The sequence below is a fragment of the Takifugu rubripes genome, chromosome 10 (assembly GCF_901000725.2).
Source record: "Takifugu rubripes chromosome 10, fTakRub1.2, whole genome shotgun sequence".
In the NCBI taxonomy this organism is placed as follows: Eukaryota; Metazoa; Chordata; class Actinopteri; order Tetraodontiformes; family Tetraodontidae; genus Takifugu; species Takifugu rubripes.
The window spans coordinates 10,827,362-10,845,210 of NC_042294.1; the positions used below are offsets into that span (position 1 = coordinate 10,827,362).

Below are 17,849 nucleotides of genomic sequence, written 5' to 3' on the forward strand. Positions count from 1 at the left end.
GTTCCAGTAGACCCCCCGCAAATCCATCCCACAGGCGCACGCTCGCTCAAGCCTTTGCTCAAGGGCTCTCGGCACAAGCGCGGGTAGAGCGGCGTGCGGCGAGGAGACGCTCCTCCGCCGTGTGTGTTTGGGATTAGACGCATTTGTTTTGAGTTAAGTACGACCTTCCATTATCCGTCACGCCGGCCGCTCTCTTCGCCCCACAGCCTCCATTAAAGGCCGGCAGGCGTAAACAGATCGATGCGTCCAAACAGGTAAAAACAGCCTGACGGAGGGTCGGGGGAAACGGGAAAAACGGCGAGGTGGCGAGGGAGGAGGGCCGCGGTTTAACCTCAGGGAGAACAAACGTGTCGAAGCACGCGGAGGTCCGTTCCTGAGGGTATCGATCCAGGCAGGAGAGTAATCTGGCCCAAATCTAATCAGACAGAACCTGACGGAGGATGAAGAGTTTAACCGCTGCAGGAATACAGTTAAAGAGCCTCCGGGGAGCCCCGGGGGTCTTCATGGAGTCCGGAAGGACACGAGCAGACCCACATTCAGAGGTCACGTCCTCTCATGTTGACCTCAGAACCGCCGAGTCAGAGGCCTGGTTGAACATGAGGGAACCTTCAAATGACTCGACGTGCGGGAGCAAGAGCCCTCCGACTGGTGCACGAGGAGAAGAGCAGCTCCGGCCCCGTTAGCGCCGTTAGCTTCTATTGATCCAGATGGTCGCTAACAGGGAATGTGGGATTCAGAGCAGCGGCGCTGCCTCATGCCAAGCTGTTAAACACGCACCGACGTCCGTCACTGGTGTCTAACCGGAGCTCCGGTTGTTGTTGTCACGGCGACACCGGTGCCGGTCTCCGTCGTCTTTGATCCCGTCCCGAGGTCCAAACCAAAGGAAAACCCAACAACGCCATCACGTCCTCCTGATTTATGCCGACTCATGGCTGCGGTTTGCTGTCTTTGATGCTTTCATGTCAACATTCAGGATGGTTTATGAGGCATAAGGGAGCGATTCGCCTCCGATTACTGGCTTCGGATCAGGATCGACTTCTTTGAAGTGGCGGTGACAGATTAATAACACGAGAACATAAATTATTACAAAAAACCTCCGAAAGCGTTTGAATTTTGATGCCAGCAGTCGATTCTCACACGTGGGCCGACATCCTGGAACGCAACGGCCGTTAATTATTCTTTACCCGTTAAATTAGCATATTAATTGGCTGTTGTGGGAGTTCAGACCAACAGCCATCGGTGACCTTGGCGACGCCGTCACGCTTTCGCACGTCCGAGTCTGGCGAGCGGCTGCTGATTGATAAGCTGCACGTCGGACACGCCGAAAATGCAAACGCGGCCGTTTCCGAGCCCCGGACGCCAGCTGGCGAGCGACGCGCACGCGTGCGGCGGCTAATTAACCTGTCATCAAAGACTTCAAACGACCGATCCCAGCATTGATTTTCCGCTCCGCCGACGGCGCTCGCGAGGGTCACATTCGCTACATTTACGCTACCGCGCGCTAAGAGCTGAAATATCGAGGTTGCTTTGACTCCGTCGCCCAACGCTGCCTCCAGACAGGAAGCAGAATTAAATCAGCCCCCTGGTGGTGGGCAGCAGTAAAGGCTGTGACCTGCCCCCCCCCCGTGGACCACACCTGGTTTAATACTGTGGAGAAGGTGGCGGTTGATTTGTGTTTAGAAGCGGCGCGAACGCGCTCGAGTCCATTACCCGCGACGGCCTGTGAAGAATTGAGGCGTTCAGCCCCTGAAAATGCTCCCCGGGGAGCCTTAATTACCTCCGTTCATGCTATATCAATAAATATTGGAGAGGAAAAGAGGTTCCTGAGGGTAAACAAAGGCAGCCAAGTTCTCCCGACCATGAAATACGGCTCTTCAGTAAATAACAAGACAAGGAAATGGCTTCTTTATCTCCCACTGGAGTCAATTTCTTTGAGGAAAACAACATTTCAGGGGAGCTAATCTCTATAAATCGAGGCTCTGCTCATGCTCAAAAGCTCCATAATCACCCGTATAAAACACTTCGGACTGAGAGACTGCCGAGATCCACGCTTCCCGATTCAAAGTTTAATATTTCACAATGAAAAGGGGGGGGGGGGGGAGCATCTCCATGGCGACACAAACTGGAAGACGGAATCAAGACTTGGGAAAGAATCGCGAGGTTCCAGTCGATATTTTGGTTTCTGCTTCCTGTCTCGTCCACAGACCTTCTCAGTCTGGAATTTTTTTGGGAAAAACACGCTGACGTGACCTCAAGTCAGAGGAACGAGGGCAGAAATAGTGACGAGTTTCATGAGTTAACGTCGAAATTTATTAACACAAGCATCTGAAAAAGGGGACAGAACATCCTGCTGTGGTACACAAGTCTTTACCTCTACAGACGTGAAGAGAAGCTACAAGCGCTACACGCTGCAGCGCTACGTTAGCACACGGGATGCTCGCCACCGCCTCAAGGAAGAGAAACGCGCCTCTAATTAGTCAGAAACAGACGCCTCCGCCGGTGGTCAAAGCTGGAGATCCAAGGATGGAGGTCAGCAGGTCGAGGAGAGAAGTGAGACTAATCGATGAGAGGTCCCACACGGGGGTCCTGGGAAGGCATAAATATTGACGAACGCAGGGAAAAGTTAAATTATGAGGTGGAAATGTTGCCAGAAGCTTGGACGGATCAATGCGAGAGCAGAACGTGTGTTAGCATGACGCTGGGGGTAAATCACAGAGCAGTCCGGAGTCAGGGAATGTCGTGATGCGGTTAGCTTGAATTAGCTTAGCCTCGAGAAATGAACCGCAAGGACTCGGTTAGCCCGAGTCACTTAACATTCAAAAACCATTAACAACATTTCTGCCAGTCCGGTTCAATCATATATTTACTTTCAATGACTTAAATTTGAAAATCAGCTTTTGCATTTAGATGTTTTAAAGTGTGTAGCATTTAGCGCAAATGCTAGTCCTGCACGAAAGAGAAATAAGAGAAATAAACAAACTGTGAGAAGGGACCATTTTTCTGAGGGGTGAATAAACCCTTTAGCTTGATGTAAATATGTTTTAACTATATGTGAGATTTAATGTAGCCGTTGCCTGCGTATGCTAATGTAAACTAATCACATCCCAGCTCAACAGCTACAGCTAACAGACAGAAAACAAATGTTAAAGCAAATAAGACAAAGTTGTTTTTTTTCATTTATATCGATATTTCCCCTTCGTTCTGTACAGTTTCTGCGGCTAACATCCTGCTACATGCTTAAAGGATTCCTGCCACATTCAAAATAAGACGACATCTGTTCTACACCGCTGAGACTAGCCTGTAATAGCTTTCGTTGCTAGCCGGATGGAACCACCCTTTTACGACAGAAACTGGTTGTTGTGTTGTTTACGTCACATTTAGAGCAAATACGCAGCTCGACAACACGATCACAGACGTACGACAAACCACAGACTAAAGAAGCATTCCAAACACCGACCGAGTGTCCCGTCAGTCACATCAGCAGCCCGCAGGGAATTTCCCGAAATTCCCGCCACGGTCCAGGAAAGCCTTTGATGTCGGACATTCGTGTTTTTGTGTCTGCGGATTATAAAAGAGGATAAAACGGCAGAACATTTACGGCTCTCCTCCTTTCACCCGTGTCCATCAACGTCGCTCCACAGTTCCCGCAGGAGAGTCCGCTGCCCCCCCCCCTCAACAACGGTCCACAACGGGGGGGCGGGGCTGCTGGGGGGGGGGGGTCCGCCACGGCCCTCAGCCACAGGAGATGACGGTGAAGCGTTTGGAGATGCAGGACATGTTGTGCAGGACGATCCCGAGGAGGAAGAGGAGCACGCACGCCACCAGGATCACCGTGCACACGCCCGACCACGTGGAGCCCTTCCCGCCTCCTCCCACCGGCCCCCGCCTCTCGCCCTCGCCCGCCTCCATCCCCACGCTCTCCAGAGACATGCCCAGGCCCAGCGGCCGCTGCTCGGGTATGGTCAGCACCGTCACCCCCTTCTGCTGCCCTCCGGGCAGGAAGCGGCACCCCAGCTCCCCCGGCAGGCCCAGCGCCCGCTCCTTGGCGACGGGCAGCGGCACCATGTAGCAACCGTTGCTGGGGAGGCGTATGAAGACGGGCGTGTGCTCGGAGGCGTGCGGGATGGCGATGACGGTGATGATGTCCGGGTCGTCCGGCAACTGGGACACGGACAAGCCCGGCGGAAGTTTGGTGACGCAGCGGCACCACGGGCAGCGGATCTCCTTCTGGGTGCTGCTCATCTGCGACAGGCAGACGGAGCAGCACGTGTGCTGGCAGTCCAGGAGTTTGGGCCGCCGCCGGGGGCTGTAGTAGTTGAAGCAGATCTGGCACTCCAGGGCCGAATCCTGCGACAGCGTCTCCATGCTCTCGAAGCGGGCGTGCGGCTCCACGGCGGCTGGGGGGGAGGGGGGGGTCAACGGCTGCGGCGAGGTCGTCAGGCTGCGGCGGCGGCGCGGCTACTCATCTGCAACAGAAGACAGCGGACGTTAGCGTCCCGGGGAAAACGTGCGCGGCCACACGTGGAATCATTGAGGAGCCGCGGCCGGTTTTAGCCGACAAAGCAACAGAAGTCGATCTGGAATGATCGATGGGGCCTGCGGCTGCACGCGCGCTAACGTCTCCTGGGGGCGCTCCGGCGCGGCGCCGCCCAGAGGTCGTCAATCGCTGATGGTTAGAAAGCAGCTGTGCAGCCAGGCCTGCTGGGAACTGCTCAACATCTGGAGCGGTTGGAATGACGGTGGACATGTTGGACACGAAGGAGACGCGCGTCCTCCTTCAGGAGCCACAGACATCACCTAGGCGTTAGCCAACGGCTACAAAGCGCTAAAATGTGCGTCCGCCAGCCACCAAGTCAGGAACGGGTTGGTAGGAACGGGTTGGTTAGTCCGGCTCAGAACGACGGGTTCACGTGGGAATTAACAACAAAAGCTAATGAAGTCGACCGTGACTTCCAATAAAACACGCTAGCTAAAACTCGCTAATTTACAGAGTTACTTCTAAATCCAACAAGTAGTACCAATAACTGTAGAAGAACCAGTAACTGTAGAAGAACCAGTAACTTTAGAAGAACCAGTAACTTTAGTAGTACCAGTAACTTTAGTAGTACCAGTAACTTTAGTAGTACCAGTAACTGTAAACGAACCAGTAACTGTAGTAGTACCAGTAACTGTAGAAGAACCAGTAACTGTAATACCAGTAACCTTAGTAGTACCTGTAACTTTAGTAGTACCAGTAACTTAGTAACAACCAGTATCAGCTACTGTAGAATAAAAGGATCCTTTCAGCTTAGATCTCTACATCATCTTAAAAGCATGATGCTAATGCCGCCTTTGATGTAAAACATCAAAGGAAACTAAACAGCTAGCTAGCAACAGCATGTTTTTTTTTAAAGGTCATGACCCAACTGTTGTCACGGCAACATAGAATAATAACGAAAGATGGAGATCGTTTCCACAGAAGCAAAATGTGACGTCATGGCGGGACAGGGAAGGTCAGAATGGAGCCGTGTGACTTCACACACCCTGGAATGCACACACACACACACACACACACACACACACACACACACACAGAACTGTAAAACACACTTCCCTGCAGGGCCACCATACAATGAGCTGAGGAGAAAGTTCGCATGTCCCAGCAGAGTGAAGTTAAAAATAACCTGCACAGCCTGAAGTACACACACACACACACACACACACACACACACACACACACACACACACACACACACACACGGCTCTATATGACAAACTACCTGGAAGCAGCAGGACGAGGCGAGCTGTGAGCGCCGGGGCGAGATGTAAATCTGCAAAGCTTGCGGCGCTCCGGAGCGTCAGCCAGACGATGATGCAACCGTGGCGCCCGAGCCGAGCAGGTGCAGCACAGCGGCCCCGTGCACGCCATTATTTTTAGGCGCTCTTACGTTAAACGTGTCACGCGGAGCCCAGCTGGTATGAGACAAACTGTCGGAAACGTGAGAAAGGAGCAGTGGGCGACGCCCCCTCCTGGTCGGCCACGGTAACGGAACAAGGACCGCCTCCACGCGGTCAGCCCAAGAACGTTGGAGGTCGGGCTAGTTAGCAACAACCGCAGCCGCGACTTTTGTAGCTTAGCTTAGTCATCTACATTATTAGCGTGGCTGGTATCGGACCAGCTACCGATACGATTCCGATACTTCGCTCGTCCCTACTGGTGCCACACAGCACAAATCCCAACTCCGCCCAACAGGCGGGCGGAGGTGGATGTATTCAGCGCGCCTCTCCAGCCAATATTTGTCTCTCATCTGGACATAAAGGACAGCAGGCACGGATGTGGACGACCGTCAGAACCTCCGTCAGAACCACCAGGTCGCTGATGAAAGCTCTCGCCAGGGCACATTTCAAAGCAGATCAAAGCCTTGATTTCCATCCCGCTGGAGGCCCAAAGTCAGAGAATATCCCGGAGACGGGAGTTGGAGGAGTGCAGCGGCACCGCCCACACTTCAAACAGCATCCACGTTTTTAATTAATCTGGAACGTACAAACGAGGGCTGTTGAGACGCCGCTGGGACGTCCGCCGGCGTCCCGACGCTTCACAGGTGATGTTTCCTCTCGTGCCAGGAGCCGTTTGTGTCAGAGCTTCGCCTCATTTCCTCGGATGAGGCGAAGCTTCGCCGCCATTGGAACGCCTCAACTCCCTGATTGAATCCGAGTCTCCCGCAGAGACGGCGACACAATCGAATCCAGCGGAGAAAAAAAGAAAACCCACACGTTTATGAGGAAAAGCTGCGGCGCCGGTCCGGAGGTGTTTTGACGGTTGGACCTCGGTGGCTGAAGGGATCCGATTACGGCAATATCGGCCGGCGAAAAGGTGCAGCCGCGGCCTTACACGTGCTAGCATGGCCGCGTCAGCCAGGGCACCCAAGGGCATTCGCGCCTGGTGGCCGGCGAACCGCACAGGTGTCACTCAAAGCAGCTCCTGCTGGTTTCTTGAGGCGAACAGCAGGTAAATGTTCATCCAGGAAGAAGTGTGGGGGGGGGGGGGGGCAGCTTTGGGTGGAAAACCGCCTCATTAGAGTTCCGTCGCACGCAGCATCTCAGCTAAAGCGCCTCACTGGAGGCGACGCCGCGAGCTAACGCTTTCATGAGCCAGTCGGCTGGAGATGTAGCATGTTGCTAAGAGACGATGGCTGTGGCGTGGAGAACGAGGATCCTTCACCTCCGCGAGTCAACCTCAGAAAGATGAGGAGAACATGTGGCCACTCCTTCAAACCAGAAACAAACGGTTTAGCTGCCATTCAACATTTTTAGCAACCTGCTTTTCTTGTTTTCTCTTTATTGACCCCGAAGGGAAAAAAAAAATATTTAAGAGGTATTTTCTCCTAAAGAGAGGCGACGCCTCTTTGTGAGTGTTTCTAAAACCAACCACAATTAAAGTACAATTAAATATAGGCTTTGTACGCTAGAACTAGCTTAAACTACAGCGACCCACCACAAAAACAAGGCGGAACAAACTCGTTACAGCTCCGACTGGCGTTAACTTGAAGCTGTGTTTATCTACATTTTTGCCCGAGGCTAAACGCAAGTTTAAACCCATTTGTCCGCAAATTCCAGAACCTCAGACACGCCTTCAGCGGAGCAACTTTTCCAGGGGCTCAGTTTTATTTTCCCTTGATGTAAAAAATGCAACATTAGGAAATAACTTTGCTTTGAAGCTAATTTAATGTTGTTGCCAAATGCACAACTGCAACACAACTATTAACGTTTTTTTTTGTTTTTTTTAAATCCACCATAGCTAGTGAAAAAAAATGATCATTTTATCAAGTTATTTTAAGGTGTATAATGAACAAACTAATAAAAAAACTGATGAAAAGGAGTTATGCTAGCTACATTTTTGAAGATTAAGCTAATAACCTCACAGACCCTCTATAAAAGTTACAATAATAGCACTATTTTTTTTTAAAAAGATGCAAATGAAAATCATTTTCGGTTCCTAATTTCATCACCGTAGTACTGAAGTAAAAAACATTCCAATATAATCCGAATCCACCGAGCTCAAACCAATTAAACATTTTAATCCCTCCTTCCAAAGTTGTAAATTAAATGGTAAAAGTGAAGAAATGAGCAGCGGAACCGCAGGAAACAGGCGTTAGCGATCAAAAAAACTGAGCGTGTTGGAGGAAAAACGCGCGTCGGACCAGCTCGTCTATTGCAGCGAGACGGGAGACAAATGTTTCAGCCAGGACGGCATCACAGATGGGTCGGTACTGACCAGGAGGGTCAGAACCGCCTGAGCCGAATCCATCAGGACAAACCGCATAGCGACAGCGAGCGCGGACGCTCAGCAAATTAGCTCCAGCAGCAGAAACCAAGATGGAGACGCAGAAGCGTGTCCCGTCCGTCACAGAAATGGTCGGTTGGCGAGGACCGAAACAGGTCCAATTAGTGCAGGTTGGAGGAACCCGGTACATCAAAGGGCCGGACCGACATCAAAGACAAGGCAGCGAGATCTTGCGAATGCTAAAACGTTTGTTCCCCCTCTGGAGAACGCACCAGGCTGGTTTGGGAACAGTGAACATACGGTAGCCGCCGTTAGCTCGCTCTCCCCTCCCCTGGAGGAACGCCAGTCCGTTAATTCCTCGTTTAAAATACGCCGCTTTCAGAAAATGTCCCCTGGCGCAGCAAAACATCTAAGCTCAGTTAATCCCCCGGGCCTTATCTGGAGCGCCGCATGTGCGACAGCTGAGCGGGACCCCACCATGGCAATAACGGCGCCGCCGCCGAAAAACGCGGATACATGTTAGCGGCAGATTACAGAGGTTATTCAGCAGCCCCCACGTGAGACCGATTACACATCAGAACGGCGCCGGCTGATGGGTTCTGTTGGCCGCTCCTCCACAAAGGCGCGCCTGCTGTAGGTAACAGATTGGAGAGGGAATCTTGGCCGCTCCGACGCGCCGCCGGATGCTCGGGCGAGGCAGATCAAAGCCTCCGATAAAAGGAGAGAAGCTCCAGTTTGTCGGGATCCAACCTGGATCACAGGTAAGTGATGCACCTGTCGGTACGTCTGTGTGATCCACGTCTCTCCCGGATCCTCTGAGAGACAATTCCACGCCGACGTTAGCGGGAGGAAAACCGATCATATACTGTAGAGTTCTGTTATTGCGCTTTAAGCTAGTAATTAGTCAAACCTGTGCCAAGAAATCAAGCTGAAGATGCTAACTAAAATAGTTGCTAAATGTTCGCTTGCAAAACCTCAAATTGACAAACTGGTTTGAGCTGCCTAATCCAGCAGGGCTGTGAAGCTAGCAACGTGAAGCTAAGCTAGCAACGTGCGCTAGACTTCACCGTCATGCTGTCAGACATTAGAAAAGCTATGTCTGAGTTAGCTATTTAGCAGCTGAGGTTTAAATCTGGGAATTTTTTTTTTGAGGTGGCTAAAACAGAAACAATCTTCTGGGACAAGCTCGTTGGTAACAGACCGTGATATAAAGTTACATCGACTCCTGAGGTGACACTTTTCCCCGTTTCCTTTATCACACCCCCAACAGCAGCGCAGGTGTGGACGGACTCTGGAACGCTAACATCTGGTGCTAAGCTAAACTGCCAGGGCTCCGGCAGCTGGAGTGCTAATTGGCACGATAACGAGCTCTGATGAGGCCTGTGGAGTTAATCGACGCCGCTGACATCCGATGGGGTGTTTGTAGAGGAAACGTCAGACGCACAAGGGCGCGATCAATTCGAGAGGCTTCGATGAGAAGCACGGCGCTAGCTTAGCGACTTAGCGCGGATTAGCCGACCGTTTCACAGGAGGGGGGGCTGTGGTTCAGGAAGTGGTAAATCCAGGTGACCTCATGTATGCTAGCTTGAAACCATTACGGTCACAGACGGTAACCGAGAACAAACTTGATGATCTATTAATTGACTCCTCTGATGGGAACGCCGCTGTAGGGAACGCTGGTGATGGGAACGCTGCTGAAGGGAATGCTGCGGATGGGAACGCTGCTGCTGTCAACTGGAACAACGAGAAAACCGAGACGCCCGTTTTGATCCAACTTCAGCTCAGGCTGCCAGACTGATCTCAGACAACTTTACCGGAGGGAGGGAGGAACATCCAGAGGACGCCTGAAGGTTCGGAATTTCAGTAACGTTGCCCCAAATATACAAATTTAACCCCACTCCTCCATTCCAGACCCACCTGAACCTTTCCGGTTACCTGCGGGAGCATTCGGGAAGGCGTCACCACACGGTCTCTAGAAGTTGACCTTAATTTTCTCTGATCAAACATCTGCAGCTGAAGGTCAATTGTGATCTTCACCTCCTCTTCCTCCTCCTCTTCCTCCTCCTCGCCATCCTTCTTTTACTCCGCAGCTTCCTCCTCCTCTTCCCCTTCCCACTCCTCATTTTCCACCTTCTCCTCATCGTCCTCTGCCTTTTCTCCCTGTCATCTAAAGGAGTCGAGTGAGGTTCCTCAGCGAGTTCTCTCATCCCTTCATTGTATAAACTAAAACAAGTCTCGGCCGACTCCGACTCCGAATCCGTCTTTAACGGATCCAGACTTCCTCCGGGCGATAACCTGATAACCTGCTCCTGGAGGAGGTTAAAGGTCGCCGACAGCCCCGTGACAACGATGTAAATGGCGAAGAACGTTAACGAAGACACACACGGCGTTAGCAGGAACACGCAGGACTTCCTGCTTCCTCCAGGAAACATCCCGGCGGGGGGTAAAAATCCTGGAAAGTCACATTGTTTATCTTCAAACGGCTGCGGTGTCATTCAGGCGCTCGGCAGTTAATTACCGGGTTCCGGCATGCTGGTGAGCACCGAGGCAAACACATCCTCGGGGCTTTTTTCTCATTACCTGGTGCAAACGGTCCGGTGCCGGCGGAGCGCCACGGAATTTTAATGACGTTTAGCGTTCCGATTAAGCCGCTGCTCAGGCAGCCGTGTTTGTCCTGCAGAGGTGGATCTATTGACGATCCAATTAATGGGATTTCTCTTTGTTCCGCATTAATGTGACGAGCCCGAGACGACTCCAGCTAGCGCTGTTAGCATGGGAAGCTAGGTAATCGCGCACTAGCGGGATCTGGAGGGGGTTGGTGGACGTCTGCACTGTGAGGCCTCAACTGGATTTGCTATTTCTGAAATGCATTTGCACGGGGTGAAATGCATTGTGGGATACCGAGCTGTCCCAGAGTCCACCGTGACCGAGGTCTCACGAGGACGCCGGGACGGACGGATTCGCCTTTTGAGACAGGGCTAAACAGGAGGAGGAGGGGGAGCAGGAGGAGGAGGAGCGGGGGGAGGAAGAGCGGGGGGAGGAAGAGCGGGAGGAGGAGAAGGAGCAGGAGGAGGAGGAGGAGGAGCAGGAGGAGCGCGTGCGGCCCAGTTTTCTAACGTCTGAACTGATTCTTCAAAACAGGTGATGCAAAAAAGGCAGGAGGAGGAGGAGCGGGAGGAGCAGGAGGAGCGGGAGGAGCAGGAGGAGCGGGAGGAGGAGGAGTGGGATGAGCAGGAGGAGCAGGTGGAGCGGGAGGAGCAGGAGGAGGAGGAGCGGGAGGAGGAGGAGGAGCGGGAGGAGGACGAGGAGGATGAGCAGGAGGAGGAGGAGCAGGAGAAGCGGGAGGAGGATGAGGAGGAGCGGGAGGAGAAGGAGAAGCAGGAGGAGCGGGAGGAGGAGGAGAAGCAGGAGGAGCGGGAGGAGGAGCGGGAGGAGCAGGTGGAGGAGCAGGAGGAGTGGGGGGAGGAGGAGGACCGGGAGAAGCAGGAGGAGCGGGAGGAGCAGGAGGAGGATCCGAGTACGTTTGAGCAGAACTAGGTCAAATTAGGTTAAAAAAGGATTACGTGGGATTCGACAACCAACTGGAACGCAACCTTCCCCCGAGTTTTGCTAACAAAGAAACCTGGAAACACGGATGAAACGTCTAATCCAGGCGTCATTGATTTGATAACCGAATCCGAACACGTTCGTCTCTGTTCCCTCCGTCGTTCCGGGCCGGAGCTCATGGCCAAAGATCCATCAGGCCCCACCTGCCCTCAGGGTTTGTGTCCTTGTGCGCACGGAAAGAAAAGGTCTCAATCACAGCGCCGCTGCTACGACTCCGCTCGCCTAAAGTCACAACGCGGCGCCGCCGGGGTCGGACGCAGAGGTCACCCTGGAAATAACACCAATAGTCTCCCGGGCTTAAAAACACACGAGCAACTCTCCCCGGGGTCCGCAGCCTGCCAGAACCACTGAAGCGCAGCATGCTGGGACACGATTCACACACTTTTACACTGGAACGCCACCAATACCACCGAAGAAGCTTTCAGCCAGGAAGTAGCCAACCTGGTCGCTCACCTGAAAGCTAATTATCCACCATCAGTGGTGCACTAGCTGACAGCCGAGTATGCTAGCCGACAGCGGCTAATATCATTTATATTTAGCCAACAGTGCTTTTAGTTGCCTTGGCAACGGGAAACTCAGATTGCTGCCGCGGCGTAAAGATTTACAAGTCTGGGAATATTTGGTTGGTGAGGTCCTCTGGCGAGGCGTTCCTGAACAGCCTCGGTCCCGGATCGTATCCCGTATTCCTGATGAATTATGGAGCCGCGCGTGAGTCGGCAGGGCCGCAGATGTCGGGATTGAATCTGGGTCAGGTGTCTCGCCGATGCTTCGCACGTCACAGGCAGACGGCGGCGAGAGCCCGGAATCAAAGCGCATCCGTGGCGCTTTAATCTGCCATTTCCCAACAGACTCCATCTTTTATCCCTTTATTCCCAATAAAAGATTCATTTACGCCCGGAAAACCACTTCCTCTTGAAATACCGACCCGTATTTTCGATTCCACGTGTCCGATGTCACCTGTCCGAAATGCCAAAGACCCGCCCACCTTACCTGTGGCCCCGCCCACTTCCAAGAGTCCACCATTACAACATTTACGACGTTTATGACACGCTGTTAACATGTTGGCCTTTATTACACATGCTGAGGTTTATTACATCTGACGCGTTTCGTTTATGACTACGGCTGATTTTATGGATACAGTATTTTCTAATTCCAGGAGGGGGAAAAAAACGACGTTTTCATGAATAAACGGGGAGATTTTAGAGGACGCAGTCAAACGTGGCGAGCGTGGCGTGCGTCCGACCCCGGCCCAGACCGGAGCCTGTTCCTGCACACCTGTCTGCACACTCAGACAGGTGAGTGGCTGTTTGGAGACAGCCGCAGCAGACGGCGCTCCGAAGGCATCGACGCCACGGCGTGAGGACGTGACGGAGGCGGGAAACCACAGCTGGAACCGCCGAGGAGCTTCGAGGGAAGCGGCAGTTGGAGCCGAGTTACGACCAAAATCATCCGTCAGCATCAGACGTTAGAGAGCTAACAAAGAGCTAACAAAGAGCTATCCATCCCAGTCTAACGGGAATAACGGCATCATTCATCGGAAGAGACACAACAAAGGAAAGGCTAACGGCGTGTCGGCTGTAAACAAGTGTTATCAGATTAAAGTAATCCTATTAAAGTAATCTGATTGGAATGGGGGGGGGATGTTGTCAGATGTCCGTTACACTTGAAGTTTAAAAATGGACGTTTTTTTTTCCATTGTTAGAGTTCCTTGGTTTTCCGAAGCCTCGGAAATTGTCTGAATTTAACCTTGAAGCTCAACATTTCATCGTCTCCCTTCTGTCGCCGCTTTAAACCTCATCTTCTCATCATTTAATCCCATTTTCTTACTAAATTAAATTGTTGCCAGCGGTGCAGCCAGTATTCCGGTCTCCGGCTCATTCATTCTTTCTCACCTTGTGTGGAGGAGAATCCCCCTGCAGGCGGGTACGGAACCCTCGCCTCGTTACGGAAGGTCAAGGCCGGCGAGGCGGCAGTCTGAGAGGAAGCGTTCGGAAAGGAAGAGAGCTTAGAATTTGATTCATCACCTCCCAGATGAAGTGACAACGATGAATAAAGCAGCAGGAAGGCAGAGCGATGAGGAGGAAGTTAGCCGTTGGAAGTTAGCCGTTAGCTAAAATTGCCCATCTTCAAGTCCAAAAAGTCAGGGTCAGGTTGGTGCGGATGAATACCAAAAACAACGTTAGTGTCCTAATCAATAATCACAACAGGACCAATACGAGCGGCCAGAAGCTAGCTCCTGTACTCGCACTAGCTAGCTATATACTGTCGAGTGAGGAGAACGTTTTTACATCCAAGCTGGGAAAATCAGGGGGAAAAGAGACACATTTCCAGCTGTATAAACTATGCACCTACATCCAAAATCAGTGATCTAAAGAGGAAAAATATAGCTTATGCTAGTTAGCTTCAAACATAATGCCCGATGGTCATTTGGTTGCGAACCACCATGGGCGTTTCTGTCCCGTATTATCCCCAGTGAACAAAAATCCACACTTTAAATACCCCTCATTTTCTTACTCCGTAGCAACACAAACTTGAAGTGAGCATCAATCAAACGGTCGTTAGCACGACTAGCGCCGAGCTGGTTGCACGAGTCTGGAGTTCTTTTAAAATGACATATCCAACATCGACTGCGCACTAAATTTTATTTCTTTTTTTTTTCCCAGCTGTCCGTGACCCATCAAGAAAGGACCTGTGACCCAGCAGTTGAGAACTGCTGTGCTAAATTAATCATTATAACAGGCCATGGAATTGTAATCTGGAACTAGTTGTTCTGGGTGATGAGATAGCGAGATTCCTGAGGACGCCACAGGACCGAAGGCCCGTAAACAGACTGGCATTTCAAGCATTTCCTGTCACTTCCTCTTTCTGCTCCATTAGACCACTTCCTGCCCTCAGAGTCCTGTGAAATGAAAACCTCAAATGCACGTTATCTTTGTTTAAGCTGCAGAATCAGGAAGTGATGCATCAGCACGGCGGCGATATTTCATCTCTCCTTCACACCCGACGGAGCAGCAGAATAACTTCAGAGCATTTTCTGCTTTTTAGTCCACAAACTCATGAAAAGAGGCCAGAAACACATTTACACGAGCTCAAAGTTGCTACGCTAAAAGGGTTTGGCGTCCATGGCGGCGTGGCTAACCCAACATAAGCAACGTAGAGGGTTAAGACACAGGTATTTTGCAAGTCATCACGTTGTTTTGTTGCAACAAAAAGTTGAGCAACCAAGTGAAAAAGAGCAAAACAATGTGCACAAATTGCCAAAGATCCTTTTCAGGACAGATGGGAGCCAATTAGCCACCTGACTCCAGAAAACACTCAAGCAGCCACGTGGAGCCAAAATGCAAATGAAGCGGAGGGAAACGGCGGACGCGGAGCCGCCGACGTCTCCGGAGACGCGGAATTAATGAAGGAGCTGGCACAGGTGCACTGTGGGAAAATGGAAAGACAATAAAGAGGGAACTGATGTATGAAGCCGGACAGGTTACGGGCGGAGGACAAAAACACATCATCCACTCCGGAAGGCTGCGAATCCTCCGCCAGAGCGACGTTTTCCGTTTGAGGTCACCGCGAACGCATCGATCTTGCTAATGAACATCTTGTCATATTTATTTATCGGGTGTTCTGATTGGAAGAGCTTCCCGGAGCCGCACAACGCCGCGGCTTCAATCGCCGTGATAAAAAGTAGCCGCGCTCACTGCTGACAGAGCATTTTAAAACACGACTCCCTTATCAGACCCACTTTAGCCTCAAACTCCATTTTACAGCAGTCTGATGAGAAAATAAGTAACTTTTACCGGATGAACTGAGGAGACCGAAATGTTCCTGCCATTTCACAAACAGCAGCTTTTGAGATAACACATGTAGCAGTTAAATAGTGACCTTTTAAAAAGAATCAGAAGCTAATTTTCACAACGGCTCCAGCAGTTACTGATATCACGTGACATTAGCCGCTTCACAAATAGGCCGACGTGCTAATCCAGCCCCTCATCGCCATGTTCGTTCACGCAGGATGTCGTGCGTTAATATGCAGCAGACGTATGATTTTCCTTCCCTTTGACGGTCCCCGGATCACACGACAGGTCTCCGATGTCCTCCTCGTGACCCGATCCACAAATACAAAATCTAGGAGCGGGGAAGAGGAGATCGCCCTCAGAAAGAGGACCAACCAGGGGACCGACCACGGGACCGACCAGAGGACCGACCAGAGGACCGAGCAGAGGACCGAGAAGAGGACCGACCAGGGGACCGAGCAGAGGACCGAGCAGGGGACCGAGCAGAGGACCGAGCAGAGGACCGACCACGGGACCGACCAGGGGACCGAGCAGAGGACCGAGAAGAGGACCGACCAGGGGACCGAGCAGAGGACCGACCAGGGGACCGAGCAGAGGACCGAGCAGGACCTTTATTGTTGCTCTCGCATCTCCATCACACCTGCTGCCGCTAGTTTTAGTGTTGCTCCAGTTGTTGAAGCAACATTAGTAGCTCAGCTGAGCCCAACTTGTCCCGTTTTGTCCTTTAAATCAGAGCTTTTTCCCTGAAACACACCAACCACAGAAGAACCAACGGACAATCAGACGGTTGCAGCGTTGCTGCTTTGTCCTTGAGCGTTAAGATTGCTGTAACACAGCTGTGAGCAAACAATCAGTGGCCATAAATATCTGGACTACTAATAATGAGGGGGGGGGGGGGCTCAAAGAGCAAGGATTTACATCTGGAGGAGCAGGAAACCAGGCTGGCATAAAGTCTGGTTCCTGCACAATAATCCTCCAGAACTGAGTCCAGGGTCGATGGTGGATGAAGCTGCAGCTGATAAAATGTAATAAAACACTTCGATACAATGAGATTAAACCCGACAACCTTTGGGCGAATGTTGCTGAACGCAGAACAAGAGGAGACGCGGACGATGTTTCACACCTGAAGCTGATCTGAAGTCGGATTCAGACGTGTCCGCAACGCAACTCGACGTGAAAGTTGCGTCCGTTGCCCCAGTTGCGCAACCCTCCACATTAAAACAATCGAAAATACATTTTTAAACGCCTTCGCGGAGGGAAAAGGAGCCGCGGCTCGGACGATCCAGCCCCGCTGAAATTACGCGCACGAACAAAAGCCAAACAGGATGTTGATCTTCTCTTTGAAATCAAAGCAAACCCTCCTCGCGGAAGCAAGTTTGCGCGCCGCGACCCCTCCGGCAGCCCGCGCGCACCCCAACCTGGCGTTTGCGGGGCAGAGGAGGCGCGTGCAGCTCACCTTTTGTCGTCCTCCTCCTGCGGCTCCTCTCCGCGCTTCATCCGAGCCCACTCGGCGGTTGCGCAACTGTTGACGCGCGCCTCGCCTTGAATGGTGGGCGGCGTGTTTGCGCTGTTTTCTCGCTCCGCGTCCAAAAACAGAGGACAAGCCCCTCCCCCTCTGACCCTGCCTCCCCGTGGAGACGCCCCCCCCACCCTACCCCGCCGGAGGAGACGGGAGGGGACGTGATGTGATGTCTGGTCGGAGATGAGCAGCTGGATCCGGGGGACCGAGGCGCTGCCGCACCGCTGCCGCTGACGGAGCTGCGACAGAGGCGCGCGGAGAGGGGCCGCCCGCGGTGCCCGGTGCCCTTCTGGATCACCCTGACGTGCCTCTGGGGTCCCTGCACTCACGCGGGACTTTATGTTTGCAGAGGGTGGCGCCAGCAATAAAACCACGTTCTTTGTGCACTGGAACGCGTGGAACAACATCGCTGTGACGGGCGGTAGAGGGCTGATACAAAGGTTGTTGGTTCAAGCCTCTCTCGGTCTACATGCGCATAAGTATTTCTCCTGAAGGGCAGATTTGATCGTTAGCTGGACATTGAGAAATCTCTTTGTCACTGATGAGTAGCGCCCCCTTGTGGGGGTCTTCAGCAATAACGCACAATACACACAATTGTCAAAGGTTAGCATAAATGAACCATATAACAGGCACCTCTGGGACCACAGCAGGCTCCGCCTCAAGTTCAAGG

The 17,849-nt window shown here is 52.2% G+C and overlaps 1 protein-coding gene across 7 annotated transcripts; it reads right to left on the reverse strand.

The window, feature by feature from the left end:
• Positions 1-2,287: 2,287 nt before the first annotated feature.
• rnf152 (ring finger protein 152) lies at positions 2,288-17,256 on the reverse strand. 7 transcript variants are annotated; one of them, XM_011608130.2, is made up of 2 exons: positions 17,117-17,256; positions 2,288-4,466 (listed from the first exon to the last, which is right to left on the reverse strand). In XM_011608130.2, the coding sequence occupies exon 2, from the start codon at positions 4,363-4,365 to the stop codon at positions 3,733-3,735; it is 633 nt and encodes a 210-aa protein (XP_011606432.1). In that variant the 5' UTR covers positions 4,366-4,466; positions 17,117-17,256; the 3' UTR covers positions 2,288-3,732. The 7 variants fall into 7 exon arrangements, with proteins under 7 accessions (XP_011606432.1, XP_029698556.1, XP_029698554.1 ...); XM_029842696.1 differs by lacking the exon at positions 17,117-17,256 and adding an exon at positions 16,784-16,802; XM_029842694.1 differs by lacking the exon at positions 17,117-17,256 and adding an exon at positions 5,163-5,214.
• Between the last annotated feature and the right edge of the window lie 593 nt (positions 17,257-17,849).